This window comes from Cicer arietinum, chromosome 6 (assembly GCF_000331145.2).
Source record: "Cicer arietinum cultivar CDC Frontier isolate Library 1 chromosome 6, Cicar.CDCFrontier_v2.0, whole genome shotgun sequence".
NCBI lineage: Eukaryota > Viridiplantae > Streptophyta > Magnoliopsida > Fabales > Fabaceae > Cicer > Cicer arietinum.
In genome coordinates this window covers 32,382,548-32,397,553 of record NC_021165.2, presented here as the reverse complement: position 1 = coordinate 32,397,553, position 15,006 = coordinate 32,382,548, and the positions used below count along the sequence as shown (strand labels likewise).

The 15,006-nt window shown below is 32.8% G+C and overlaps 2 protein-coding genes across 3 annotated transcripts; one reads left to right on the top strand and one right to left on the bottom strand.

Moving 5' to 3' along the window:
- The first annotated feature begins 1,143 nt into the window (after positions 1-1,143).
- Positions 1,144-3,891, top strand: LOC101496396 (uncharacterized). Its single transcript, XM_004513220.4, has 4 exons — positions 1,144-1,302; positions 1,912-2,025; positions 2,401-2,590; positions 3,147-3,891. Exons 2-4 carry the CDS (start codon positions 1,993-1,995, stop codon positions 3,695-3,697), a joined length of 774 nt encoding a protein of 257 aa, XP_004513277.1. The 5' UTR covers positions 1,144-1,302; positions 1,912-1,992; the 3' UTR covers positions 3,698-3,891.
- A 4,573-nt stretch (positions 3,892-8,464) lies between these two features.
- On the bottom strand, positions 8,465-13,457 carry LOC101496728 (uncharacterized). Of its 2 annotated transcripts, XM_004513222.4 has the most exons (3): positions 13,274-13,457; positions 9,313-11,864; positions 8,465-9,030 (listed from the first exon to the last, which is right to left on the bottom strand). In XM_004513222.4, the coding sequence occupies exons 2-3, from the start codon at positions 11,818-11,820 to the stop codon at positions 8,752-8,754; spliced, it is 2,787 nt and encodes a 928-aa protein (XP_004513279.1). In that variant the 5' UTR covers positions 11,821-11,864; positions 13,274-13,457; the 3' UTR covers positions 8,465-8,751. The 2 variants fall into 2 exon arrangements, with proteins under 2 accessions (XP_004513279.1, XP_004513278.1); XM_004513221.4 differs by lacking the exon at positions 13,274-13,457 and having other exon boundaries at positions 9,313-13,175.
- Positions 13,458-15,006: the final 1,549 nt, after the last annotated feature.

The following is a 15,006-nucleotide window of genomic DNA, read 5'->3' as shown; positions in this document are numbered from 1 at the left end:
ATCCAAAATCATGTCGGTGGTAAATACACCATCATTCATTGCATCGTAAATTTCGGGTTTAACACCGTCATATATTGTGTCAAAACCAGGTTCTAAATTTTCATATATTTCGCCACTATTGTCTTTCCTTTGGTCCATATATCTGCATCCAATAAAAATATATCAAAACTTCAGAAATATTGCTTACATAAACTAAGTTCAAGTGTCATATGTGAACTGAATTCACGCAAGCAATGTGATATGAGTTTACGTATGTATACATGTTTGCAATTCACATATATACTTTCCCTGATCACTAATAAATTTTATATGTACATGAACTCAATTTACGTACATTTACGTGAATTGTATTTGCGTAGCGCCTATAATTCCTTAAATTACAGGTCATACGCGAACTCAATTCACGTTGGTTTACGTGAATTGTATTTACGTAGTGCCTATAAATTCTTAAATTATAGGATGTACATTAACATATAATATGTAAGGATACATGATTTAAATGTGCATACAATATATTATTTACAACGTACATGAACTCAGATCATATAAAATTTTCATATTTTGTAAAAATTATGAACTCAAACGTAGATTAGTAAACACACATTGTTAGTGACTTTAACTACAATAAGAAGATGAGAGTTATGAAGTTTAAGTTATAAGTGACGAGTGTGAGTTACGAATGAGTATGAGTTATGATGTGTGAATTGTGAGTATGTGATATGGATGTGAGATATTATGAAGTAAGTGATACTGATGAAGAGAGAAAGAGACGGACTATAGTTTAAAAATGAGTGAAATAGTAAATGACATTTCAGGTATTTTAATTTTATGAAAGTTTGATGGAGTGTTGATAGCAAATCAGAGGTGTAAGTAGCAAAATGGAATAAAAAGGAAAATATTGACCTAGAAAAAAAAATAATAGATAAAAAATTGATCCAAAATTCTCAATGACATAAAGAAAAAATGATAAAGATAAAATTGAGGTTTTAAAAAAAATATAGAATAGAAGTCAAAATTATCAAATCTAATTTTTTTCTAATATACGATATTAACACTTACAAATTATAACTATTTATCCATCCAAGTCCCTAATTTTGTGCATTCTCTATTTCTTAGGCAAATCATTAATTTAAAAAGAACAAATTATTTGTATCAAAAAGCACTGCTCAATAAAAAAAACAAATCAACAAAGACCACTTTGTAAAAAAAAATTATCTACGAAGACATTGGCACCTGGCTTGTGTTCTTTCTTTCCGCTCTCCCTTCAACAGCTTTTTCGGATTTTCTCTCTTCACTTTCAAGGTTTTTCCTCAATTATTTCTTCTATACTTTTAATCTTCTTGTGTATTCTGTTACTTACTCTTCCTTTTCCTTCTTCCTTCTTCTACACTCGCTTTCTGCTATCAATTTTTTTTCTTCTTCTTTTTGATCAATTTGATGAAAAGTTAAGTTGCCTTGGATTCGTTCATGTTCTTTTTTATTTACCCAATTGTTTAAAGTGTTAATTTTCCCTCTTCAATATTCATTTTTATTGTTCAATTTTCTTGTCCCCAAATTATTACTTACAGTGTTCATTTTTACTCTTTTCCCCCCAAATCATGTGAAGTAAAATTCGTTACCTTTGCTTTTCGTAATTAATTTTAGTTATGTTCTTGAAGTCGATATTCTTTGTTCTAGATAATTTGAGGGCTTCTTTTGTTATAATATATGAAAACCAAATGTACATCATTCTTGCATTTGTATGTGTATATGTTCTTGATGTTGTTTATTCTAGATAATTCTTGTTTATTTGTAAACTTCATGTTATTTTTATGTTATGAAATACAAATATGATTGATTCTTGTATTTGTACACAACAATTTTAGATGAAGGGTTGTCACTAGTTTTTTTTTTTTTTTTTGTGATTTTCAGAATAAGGTGTTTGTGCTCAGCTGATTCAAGTCCTTTTGGCAGCTACTGGTTGCTGCAAATTTGGCATTAACATTTTCAACTATGGCGCTTTCCGGAACTGCTTTATCCTTCAATGTGTGTGGGCTTCTCATTGTTTTAAACCTCAAAAGTTCACATCTTTTCTTATTGATTTTTTAGTGGAATTTTGAAGTCTCTATCATTTCATAGGTTTTGCTGAAAAATTATCACTTAAGAGCATTTGTGTGTTGATCAATGATCTATTGAATTAAGAATTCTAGGAATCAACATAGATTCAATTCAATTACTTGAAATGAAAATTTTGAATGATTTATGACTCTGTTGGAAGCTGGTATAATATTTTACCTAGAATTTTATTGAATGGTTGGAAATAAGGTGTTTGTTATGTTTTCCTTTACAATGATTATGTAGTTTTAGTTTTAAAATTTGCTCACATGGTTCATGGTGATTAATTTTGAGTTTTCCATGAAGGGACTTTCTTCTACTCTCAAGGAGTTTAATTTCTTGCCAAGTTCGTACGTCAAAAGCTTTCAAAAATGGCATCATGTCTGTCTGTCAACCTTGAATCCAAATAGGTTAGTTTTTGGCAAAACTTTTGAAAGAGGAGACCAACTGTGCCTGTTGCCTAATCAATGCCTCAAGTTGCAAATGGGAAGATTGAGTAAGTATCTTTTGCTTGAACCCTTTTGATTCATATTGGAACTGCTTTTTCGTTGCTATTATGATGAACATTAAATTGTTGGCCATTTCTTTCTATTGTCTCGATTTTGTTGTCGTCCAATTATGTTTGCATCTAGGGCCGCAAGTTTTCTGTGCTAATTATTATACTAAATTTAGTGTTTCATTTTATGAAAAGAGTTTAATTTTGATAGACTGATAACAATTCACAATAATTCATATGTGTGTCAACAATTCACAATCAATTATATGTGTGATTTTAGTAGTTATGATTAAAGTCAAATAGATTTTATTATCTAACGATTATGATTGATTGACGGTATAAAAATCTTTGTACTGATGGTATATATGAATTCAATCCTTTTGAAAAGAGTTTAATTTTGATACACTATCAACAAATCAAAATCATTCATATGAGTGACTTTAGAAATAGTTATGAGTAAAGGCGAATAGTTTTTATTATTCGACAGTTATAATTGATTGACACTGATGGAGTATATGAATTAAATCCTTATAAAAATGTCTTTGGTTTTGGTCAGAGACACGAGGGGCACGACACAAAGTAAAAAGTGAAGACTCAGAAAGCATGTTGAGTAGTGAGAACATTGCATTAGATGAAAACACTTTGCAAGAGGAGCTGCAGGACGCCATTGCCGAAGAGAATTACGTGAAAGCAGCAGAAATAAGAGATACTCTAAAAAACCTTCAGAAAGATAGCAAGACAGCAGTGTTTGGAGCGAACATCAGGTTTTACGATTCGTTCCGGAATGGCGACCTTGCAACCATGCAATCCATGTGGTCAAAAAGAGACGAGGTATGCTGTGTACATCCCGGTTTGAAAGGAATATCCGGTTACGACGATGTTGTTGAGAGCTGGAATTTTGTATGGGCTAACTATGAATTTCCACTAGAAATTAAAATAGAAGACATTAAAGTGCATGCTAGAGGGGACATGGGGTATGTTACTTGCATGGAATTTGTAAAGACGAAAGGAGGAAGATGGGGAGGACAATTCGTAACGAATGTGTTCGAGAGGATTGACGGCGAGTGGTTTATCTGTAATCATCATGCTTCACCAGTGGACTTATGAATAGATACATAGTAGTTTTACTCTGTCTTGCCTTTCCTCTGACCACATTTTCCAATTTTGTTGTGTATTGAATCTTCATTAACCTCCAAAGTTTCTCTGTATGTTATGTTACATCTTGACAACACAGGTGAACTAAGTTTTGACATGTGGATTGTTGGATTCATGATGAAAAGCCTTTAGCCAGAGGCAAAACATATAGTTGACTTCTTCTCTCACCCCTATTGCCCTCTGGATTGGATAACGTATATGTTTTTTTGGTCAAAACACACCTCCGAAATGATCATTGCGGACGTGTTAATTGGGGGCTTTTGATAACATAGTAGGTGGGAGAAGAGACCACCAACATATATGTTCATAGTTAGGATTTAAGTGGTGCAATGATAGTTTGCTGCAAAATAACTAGTTTCCTTGTCCATTTTCAATAATGTCTTTGACTAATCTTTTTTATCTTTCTGTGTTATGTTCTTGACACGTCACATCATTTATACTATTGAGCATTGGTGGATGTTCTTCTAGTCCTTGCAATTCTTGGCATTTGATCAGATTCGATAGTAGAAAAACTCAATCTAGTAGTGAAAATTTGAAATTAATAATTTACCGAAATATCCAATCCAGTAGTAGTTTTGCACATTTTAAATTAACATCGGGGGTGGATGAACTTACTTTGAGCATATGGAAGCATTTAAGTCTCGCTGGACGCAACATGGACCAATAAAGCTTGTAATGTGCATCTTACTTCTATGTACAAATGCATTGCAATCTTTTTTGTTTTATGTTAATTATTTCAATGACTAAATTGAGTAACAAAAAACAAATTTAAGAATATTTTTTATAATTTTGATACATTGGTAGATAGTAACATCATCTCACATTCAAGAACTTAAGACTCTGGGAGTTTAGGAGGGGAGGAGGACTTTGGAAAAAAAGAATGAAGAAGTGGAAGGAAGGGAATGTTAGATATGTCTTTAATAGTAAGGGTAATTTAGTCTTTCCAATTATCTACTATATAAACCTATTGTAACATTAACATTCTCAAGTTTTTGTTCATTCTATTGAAACCCTATCCTAGAGGGGTTCTTTTCTTTTTCTTCCCCTTCTTCTCTTTGTGTGTTCACCATTGTTAATATGGTTTCAAAGTTTGGTTGAATCAATCCATGTTGTCCATTGAAATAAGTTTGGTTCCACTTGTGAGACGCGCTACCGTTGGTTTTGGTGTTGGAAGACTATCACACCTTTAGCATTGATTTCGTAGAAAATACTAAACTATCCTTACAACGAAAATCAAAGGGACAAATGATGGATTCAAATCCAACAATAACAGAACCACTGTTATAGAATCAAATGCCAATATGTTATACTTTTAATTTTATCTTCCAATTGTAATCTCACTAATAAATTTTTTTTTGACTGAATCAGGCAAATTTCATAGCTCCATCAAATTTCTCCACCAATGATATGTAACATAAAACTATAAAGAATCATGAACGGTATGTCACAACCACTTGGAACTGTGGACTTTTCCCCAATCAATTGCAATAAGAAACTCACTCATATTGATCAATTTGATCCTAATGATAATATTTCTAGTGATTGTAATATTGAGATTTGCAAGATAAATACTACTACTCTAGATGATGGCATTTTTCTTGTCCCATCTGTTGCCCAACCACCTCCTATGATTGTTGATCTTTTGCCTCTGCCTCCTCCTTCGCCTCCTCGTTATCCCTCTCATCATCGTAAGTCTATTCAATTGTCTGATTTTGCCTATTCCATTTACTCTGCTTCGTTCGCTTCTTTATTAACTTTTATTCACATTTTGTCTAAGTCATTTGACTATAAAAAGGCTATTCATGACCTCCATTGCACAAGACAAATACTTGATAATTAGTAGTTCTTTCTCTTGGAAAACGTATTATTGGGTCTCGTTGAATATACAAGATCAAAACTAAGTCTAATAGGTCAGTTGAGCGCTACAAAACACATTTTGTTGCTAAGGGATTCACTCAATGAGTTATGAATAAAATTTTGTTTTTGTGGTCAAGATGACGACTATTCGTACTCTTATTGTTGTTGCATATATTTGCAGTAACATATTTCTCAATTGGATGTCAAAAATATGTTTCTTAATGGTGAACTTCATGAATAAGTCTATATGATTCCTCGAGTTTGGTTTGAGAAATTCTCTACTGTGATTACATCTCTTGGTTTCTGTTCTAATGAACAAGATTCTACATTGTTTATCAGATCTACTACTCATGGCCGCATTATACTTTCCTTATATGTTGATGGTATGATTGTTACAAACGATTATGTTAGTGGAATTAATGAGTTGAAATCAAAGTTAGCTAAGCAATTTGAGATGAAGGGCTTAGGCACCCTTCCCTACTTCTTGGGAGATTGAAGTTGACTATTCTCCTAGATGCTACCTTCTATCTCAATTTAAATACATTGCCAATATTCTTGAAAATACTCGTCTTTCTAATATTAGAGCAACAAATAGTCCTCTTGAGTTGAATGTGAAATATGCTCTTTTTGATGGTGTTCCTTTACCGTATCTCACTTTGTAATATACCTTAGTTAGTAGCCTTGTGTACCTTACAAGTACTAGACCTAATATTGCTTACTTTGTTAGTTAGTTTGTGGTCTCTCCCAATACAATAAATTGGAAGTTGTTCTTCGTATTCTTCGTTATCTTCTGAGTAGACAATTTCAAACTCTTCTTTTTCACTCATTGTCCTCGTTGGAGTTATGTGCTTATTCTAATGCTAATTGGGATGGTGACCCCACAAACCGTAAGTCCACCAAATAGTTTTGTATTTTTCGTGGAGAATCTCTTATTTCTTGGAAGACTAAGAAACATGATATTGTTTCTCTCCTCTACATAAGTTGAGTATCGTGCTATGACATCCACTACTACCGAAATAATTTGGTTGCGTTGACTACTAAAATAATTTGGTTGGTTATTGTATGATACATGTATCTCTCTTTCTGTGCCAACTCCGATGCATTGTGATAACATGAGTGCTATTCAAATTGTTCATAACTCGATCTTTTCATGAAAACACAAAGAATATTGAGATGGATTGTCATCTTACTCGTCATCATTTTCAACATGGATCAATTACTCTGTAGTTTATCTCATCTTCCTTGCAGATCGCTGATTTGTTCAAAAATATACATTCCATTAAATGCTTTCGCTTATTGGTTGACAAACTTTCGATGCTCCTTATTAATGCATCGTGAGTTTGAGGAGAGATAGTAGATATTATCATTATTATTTGTTAGTATTAGGGATAGTTTAGTCTTTTATATTATCTACTATATAAACCATTGTAATGTTAAGACTTTCTAGATTTTGTTCATTCTATTGAAACCTTGTCAGAAAGGGGGCTCATTTCTTCTTTTTGCCATGTTTCTCTATCTGTGTTGACCATTGTTAATAGAGAAGACTTTGGACTTAAAAGCATTTTTTTTTTTTTTTGTAATACAAATTCTCTAATTTATGAGAACACAAAAAATGTACTAGAGGGTTTAAATAAATTAATCAAATCATTTTCAGATTGTTATAATACTGTAAATATTACAAATATATTAATTATTAGTATTCTTTTATTATTTTATACAAAATCACTCTCTATAATAAGATAAGATTTCTCTCTATTTGGAGGAGAGAAATTTTATTTAGATATATGTTTGGTTTAAATAGAAAAGAAAATTTTTACATGGTTTATAAGTGATTTTGGCTCATTCCACTCCAAAACCCCAAAATGGAGTGGAAGAAAAAAGTGATTTACGAGAGATTTTGCTCGTGTGTGTTAGGAATCTAGGTTTCCTATAATTAGAAAAAAAAACATAATCATGCAGGCAAATAAAGTATCAGAAGGCTCATATTTTGACTTCACATTATCAACTTTAAAATAAGTATCAAAATGAGTCATTTGATCGTAACAATGTATATGATCTTAAATTTTAAAGGCTTAAATGCATTTTTAGTCTCTCTATTTTTATCAAAATTAACTTTTAGTCCTTTTATTTCTAAATTTGGATTTTTGCTCCCTCTATATTACAACTTATGGGACTTTTTTGGTCGCCCTCCATTTTTAGTGATTAGTTATGTTTGTTAATGACTTGAGAGTGATGTTGTATAGTTGAATTGGATAAAATAAAATTGTGTTGAATGATCTTCTCTTTTTCTTTATAAATTTCAACTTATGTTGTTACTAACAAAGACACTCGTGAAGTTTTGTCGAATAAAAAATAAGGAAACGGATATTGGTTAATGACACAGATTCGATTTAGATATATCACACGTGTCACGTCATAATTGAGAATGCAACATCATAAAAATGAAAGGATACCAATAACCCGATTGTAAAATTGGAGAATCAAAAACCCGATTTTGAAAATAAGAGAACTAAAAATTAATTTTAAACAAAATAAGATGATTATATGTGCATTTAAGCCAATTCTAAATCTAACAATATGAACAACTGCATGATTGCAAAAGAATCCAAATTGCAGAGGTGAGACTTTAGTCGAGTATTGCTAATAAGAATACTATTTTTTGGAAATTCAGCAAGTAATATTTGTATAAAGATATATTTGATTAAAATAAAAAACTGTGTTTAACCAAGTTTTTTAGAACTGTCAATTTTGAATCATAACATAACATAGTCAATGCATAGTATACACTTTAATTTATTCCCATGCCAGTACTCTCCAGTGAGCTGGCTAGCAATCATTTCTGATTTTACTTTGTTCAAGTAGTGGAGATGAATAACTCTGCTGTTTTTATTTATTGACATTTTGTTTTATACAATGAATTAAGAGTACAAGCAGCATCCAGTTTTCTAATTGTATGAAAATTGGGAAATAGAAGAAAATTATGAGACAAAAGTTTTAACTCTTTAGACTTTGATTTTTTCAACGTGTAAAAATCCAACTGCAAGAACAACATTTTATAATGTTTTTGCAATGCCATAAACTAGCTATTCCTCAACTACTTAAAAGACCTTAAAAGCTAATAACTATGAAAAAAGACCTCTTCTAAGTTTTTAAACTCTGCCAACAGGGGAAAGAGGTGGCATTGGAGTATATATCATAGGTGCCATCCCCTGAATTCTGCTGCTGTTATTATTGGAACTTGGTTCTTTAAGGATCTCTTCGTGCATGCTACCTATTTCCAACGAACCTGGTTGTTTCTGGCAGCTTAACAAAGAAACAGAAATGAAGAATGCCTGTAAATGACTCATTGTTGAACTGAATTCAACTGAGTAGAATCCATTCTTCAATGGTGACAAAGTGAAAAGCGGCATGTCTTGCTCAGTTCCTTCCTGAAAAGAGTGATAATCAGATGTAATTGAGGGTATCCACGATATTAGCAATTGAGATTTAGCTCCTCTAAAATAAGTAGTTAGTAAAGTGACAAGCTCAATGGTTCATATTTTAATCATCCATAATTTGTCATGTATATAATATCAACCATTGATTTATTTATCATTGGTAGATATTTTTATTATTCACTTTACTCTTTATAGTGAATTGCTCACTTTAGAGGAATTTGATATCTGCAATTGTATACAAACATGCCATTAGGTAGAATGTAAAAGCTATACCTGAACAAAAAGCTCGAAACGATCATGGTAAGTTTTATTATAACTCGTCGGAATGTTTGAACTCAGCTTCTGCTCGCGGAGCACAAGCAGTTTGCAACCAATGTCCCAACCACCGCAATCACACGATCCCCCAGTTTTCCATCGATGGAGCAACGATGAAGGTTCGCCTTTGTTTGGTGAACCATGTACACCACCTGGAAGTATAACGGTAGAGCTACCAGAGAAATCATTTTCTCTCAACCTGCATAAGCATCTTTCATCTGTTGAGCACTTTAAACATCTATTTTTCAGTGAGTTATTATCACTATGCGGTCGTTCGTTGCTCGAATTTTCACACGAGGACTCAATAACAGCAGCTGCAAGCTCCATGCTCGGGATGAGCTTTGGTGATCCTTGATCCGTCTGATTGATTTCAACACCCAATAGGACATATTCTTTAACCATACGCTGTCTCTTAGAGTTCGGATTCATTGCTTCAGTGATTTTTGAGGTAGAAGATTTCATCTGAGCAACAACATTGTATGCATAGCCACAACTTTTTTCTTTATGACTCATCCATCCACCACTCTTTTTCTTAATTTCATTAACCAGGTAGAACGTAAAACAGCAGCCTAAATCATTCTTCTCCTGTGATGCTAAACTATTCCTTGTAGCGGCGTAAAACTGTCTTTCGTCGCTGAGCACAAACTTAAACAAAGGCATTCCATTTTTTATTGTAAGCTGCAAGAGACCTTGGACTATTGATACCTTGCTCTTTTCATCCTGCACTGATTCGTCTACACTGATACTCCTGAAACTGGTTGAAATCACGCTTCCCTTTTGTTTCAGACTGCTTTCACCCAAATGGCGTGTGTCCGATGCTTTATGCTTCAATATAGGGTCTAATAACCTCCTAAGAGGGCTTGATCTTGTTCTGTTCTGACTATTTGCCTTTTCTTTGCTCGAATTATCCCAACGAATCGAAGATTCAGGAGTTACTGGACCAGACATTGAACTAACATACCTGGAGCTTGACTGTGGAACCGATGGACCTTCTTTGAAACTGAAACTTCTGCTGATTCGACTTAAGCTGAAGCTAAACCGACGGTTGTGCAATGAATTCATTCCCTTCTGAGCAGTCAGTTCAGCAGTTTCTTGGTCCAGTGTTTCAATCAGATTACTGAAAGCACACTGATTTTTAAGCCTAACGTCTAATACATCCTTTTCAAAGCAAGCAGCTTCAGATTGCAGACCAGACATCTTATTTATTTTGGATGCAGGCGTCTCGGAAACCGCAGAAGAATGGTTCATACCAAGATCAGTACTAATGCTGTGTTGCATTGTATGCTCAACCACAGAACAGCATCCACTTGAAAGCGAGATTTCAGGACCTGTGCTGCCAATGTAAACCTCCTCAGGAATGGAAACATACGATACACTACTTCGGCTTGATTCTGGACAATTTTCATCCGATGATGTTCTGAATTCAGAAAGCCGAAAATCGTCTGAAGAACTAGAGTTGGGAATTTCATGTGGATAAAGCAGCACAATATCACTTGGCTTGCTATGACCATGTTTACGGTTATCGTCAAAACTTGACTCTTGCAACTGATCCGCCTTTTTTTTGGATTCGCTGTTGCCAGAACTCGTTTTCTTAGTACTGATCGAGATCCCTTTGTTTTTCAATATAACTGATGGCTGTCCTATATCAGAGCTTGGCTTATGATTTCTCTCTTTTTTCATACCCTCCATTTTCTGCTTAGCTTCATGATCCTTACCATTTACATTTTCATTAGGAACAAAAGATGAGACCCTGCGGTGCCTCGAGTTTGATGCAAAATTTCCAACATCAGAAGTTCTTCTAACATTGTCATTTCTCCCCTGCTCATCTCCTATACTCTTGGTTCCACTTTTAGGCGATTCAAATCGATTGACATTCTCAAAACGAAGTTTGCTACTATGCGGAAGTGATTCCCTATTAGCCGATCGGATACCTCGCGGACCTTTCTTATCATCGAGTTTTTCCCTGCTACCAGGACTTGTGGATGATTTGGTGGCTATTCTTGACGACGATTCACCTCTATTGAATGAGGTAAAATGACTAGTTAGTTCTTCTGGCACATGCTTATGCTTCCATTTCTCGAGTTGAGACCAATCTAAAACACCAACATTAAATGCTTTCTCTTGAACATTTTCCACTCTATCATTATGCAGAAGATAACCCGGCAAATTAGACATGTGTTTGACAAGCTCATCGCCTTCATTTCCATTTCTTTTTGCGGTTTCCCGGTTCCGAATGTTTCCTTCAGCATCCTGCTTTGCTTTCTGTTTGAGATCACTCTTTGACCTCCACTTATTTGCATCCTTTGGGTTCGGACTTCGGTTTAGCTGTGGCAATACAGAACTACTATCTTTAGCTGTCTTCGAGCTTGTATGCCGTTTCGAGCTGAGCTTTTTGAATTCTAAACCGAATACCATGTCCTCGGAAGGTATCAAAAATCCATTACTTGGTTGTCTATTGATTGGCATGACACAACAAACCCTCAAACTTCACAATTCATTCTAGCAATTATCTGTCAGATAATTTTCACAATTTCGTCAATTCCAAAGAAGGGAAGAAATAAGTTGATAAAAGAATTTGTACAACATTGTAAAATGCTACAACTCAACAAAGAAGACTGTATTTCTCTAATATCAAAACTCAATACAAAGTGAAAACACAAATCACAATTAAGACACTGAAGGAGGTCCAGAATTCTACATTTGCTACTAATATTTTTCTCATCTAAACCCTAACAAACTAACAACTAACATTTGCCTATAAAAAAATGTCAGGGCTAAGACAATGTGAAAATAAAAATAGCAACAAAATTTGTGAAACTGAATACATAGGTTCAAGCCAGGACACATTCAACAATCAATCAAACAATCAATAAAGGAAAAAGCAGTTAACGATAAAGGAGATACCATTTTTCTATAACACCAAACATAAATAGAAACATTGATGCTGAAAACAATGAAACATGATTTTGACATTGACTATAAAGAATATGACATGGCAGAAAGGCACGAGAAAGATAAAATAATTGAATGCATATATTGCACAAAAGGAAATGCACATAAACCTTCGCAAAAAACCTTACAATTTCCAATTCAATTAACTCTCTAATTTAATGAATCAAGTGATGAATGATGATGGATACCTAGTTACCTACCCCCCATTTCCAAATCTGATGGAATCAATTTCACTAGCAATTAACAAAGAATATCCTAATTTTTTACTAAATTTGATGCTGACAACACATAATCATATTCAAAACAGAACCCTATAAATCATTTACGAGTACTAGTAGTAGTAGTAATACACATAAAGTATATAATAAAAAACCATGACATATACCATATGGAATCAATTCCACTAGAAATTAACAAAGAATATCAATTTTTTCCCCTAAATTTGATGCTAACAACACATTATCACATTCAACACAGAACCCTATAAATCATTTACTAGCGCTAGTACACATAAAATAAATACTCTAAACTATGACTATGATATATGCCAGTTAGTTAATAACGAAAACGATGGATTTCTAATACTAAAAAACAGCTCAACAATCACACACACAAAATAAAAATAAAAATTCTGATTCAATAATAAAAACAGAAAATTCACATAAAGGTAAAGCCATGTTTGGCTTCCACGAAATAATTTTTAACAACAAAAAAAAAACAGAAAGATAATCTCTTCATAGAAAACAAAGACAACAATAACACACATTTCAGATTCAAGAAACAAATCATAAAAATACTAATCAATTCGTTTCTTGTATTAAAAAACCAATAATCCTAATTTTTCCTTCATTTTCTACTTACATACCTTAATAAAAAATAATAATAATAATTAACAAATAAATTTAGAAAATGTGACATTGAAATTCAGATAGAAAATTTCTCTAGAATGAAGAACAAAAGAACTTACCTAAAAAAGAAGAAGAAAAAAAAAACGTAACGGTTTTGAATAATGAAGCGAAAGATCCGAAACGTAATTGAAAAAATTAAAGGCACGTAGTTTAAAAGCGAAGTAAAGAATTATAATGAAATGAAGTCACTGTTTGGAGTAATCTTCCATAATCATTTTCATTCTTTCTTCTTCATTCAATTACGTATATAATAATATTTTTTATTTTATTTTTGTTCTCTTTGTCTTTGATTTTTGTATTTATGTGCCGCGTGTTTTATTTTTTTTTTCTTTTATTAGAAAAAGAAAAAGGGAAAAGAGAGAAAAAAAATGTTGGTACAGAGAAAGGAAAGAAAAAGAGAGAGAAAGTGCGCGCCAAACAGAGCCTTAATTTTTGAGTGAGCGAGAGAGTGTGGAGAGCGTTTCGCTTTCAGTTGAAACGGTAGACAAAAAAGATTGGAGCGTGGGTCCCACTGGCGAGGACTTGTTTCACTGTCGCGAATCCCAATTTTGTGGTGTGGGGCCCTCTTACGTGTAGCCACTTCTGAATGCTGATGAGATGAGGGCATTTACTTTTTTTGTTCTTTAGGACATTTACTTTATTTTAGATTTTTTTCTTTTTAATGAATGGGACATTATTTTTTTAAGCAAAAGATTTATTATAAGGAATATTTCAACCTTTACAAATCCCATATGCATTGTATACATGCTCATATTTTAAATTTTATCATTTATATTTTATTTTCATAATATGATATTCTATTAGTTTTGATTTTTTAGCAACACATATCACTTAATTATTTGTGATGGTGTATATAGGATATAACGATATAACACACTAACATGACATGTCACATAGGATTTAAGTGCAATTAAATCTTTATTTCAATAATGTCTCGTTAGCATCCAATGAGCGACTATCACATTTCAGAAATAAATTTTTTAATTTATTCTCATCTTCAATTACTATATATATAAATAAGTCTCTTGCATCATAAATAATAGATTTATTGTCTATCTTATATTTTTTTTCTATAGTTAAAGTTATCTTTAAATCATTTTCTATGTTTTTATTACTAATACTACTCACAAAATAGTATTTAGCGACATGTGCAACTTCAGGACCAAAATCAAAAGAATCTCATAATGGAGGATAAAGTCTACAAAGGAAATTTAAAGGATTAAAATCAAGATCACTCAAATGAAAATGGCTAAAATCACAAATAACTCAATTCTTTATTATATATATATATATAAAAGAGTGGTTAGATTAAAGTAATTAATGAACTTTGGTTAAATACCCGTGATTGTAATTCATATAGTAAAAACGGTACACGAACACGTGATATACTAGGGTATGGGTTCGACCTCGCAATACCTCGCCCATATTCTCTGCAAAGAAAAAAAGCAACACAAGCATACCAACACAGATAAACACTTACAAAGAAAAAGGAAAAAAGACTCACTAAAGACATTGTTAGCTTACTCTTGTGACTAACACATGACAAGGTGGTTAGTCTCGATAAACCTATGTATCTCTACGATTGTATCATCTTTTTTAGTATTTTGCCACTTTGCAAATTTTTCAACAAACCTCTCGATAGCTCTTTGATAAGAGGATTCATTAACAAACAATGGAAACACCTTAAAAGTAATATCCTTCTCATTTGTCAAGAAGTGATGATTCGACCAAAAGAAGGGAAAATGAGGAATTATGTTTTCCATGACCTCACCACTATCATTGATCATTGGGT

Excerpts from the sequence above, each read along its gene's own strand:
- LOC101496396 (XM_004513220.4), top strand. The coding sequence starts at position 1,993 with ATGGCGCTTTCCGGAACTGCTTTATCCTTCAAT. Across the intron at positions 2,026-2,400 it reads GAACTGCTTTATCCTTCAAT|GGACTTTCTTCTACTCTCAA; the intron begins GTGTGTGGGCTT and ends TTTTCCATGAAG. Across the intron at positions 2,591-3,146 it reads GTTGCAAATGGGAAGATTGA|AGACACGAGGGGCACGACAC; the intron begins GTAAGTATCTTT and ends GGTTTTGGTCAG.
- LOC101496728 (XM_004513222.4), bottom strand. The coding sequence starts at position 11,820 with ATGCCAATCAATAGACAACCAAGTAATGGATTTTTGATACCTTCCGAG. Across the intron at positions 9,031-9,312 it reads GTTTCGAGCTTTTTGTTCAG|GAAGGAACTGAGCAAGACAT; the intron begins GTATAGCTTTTA and ends CACTCTTTTCAG.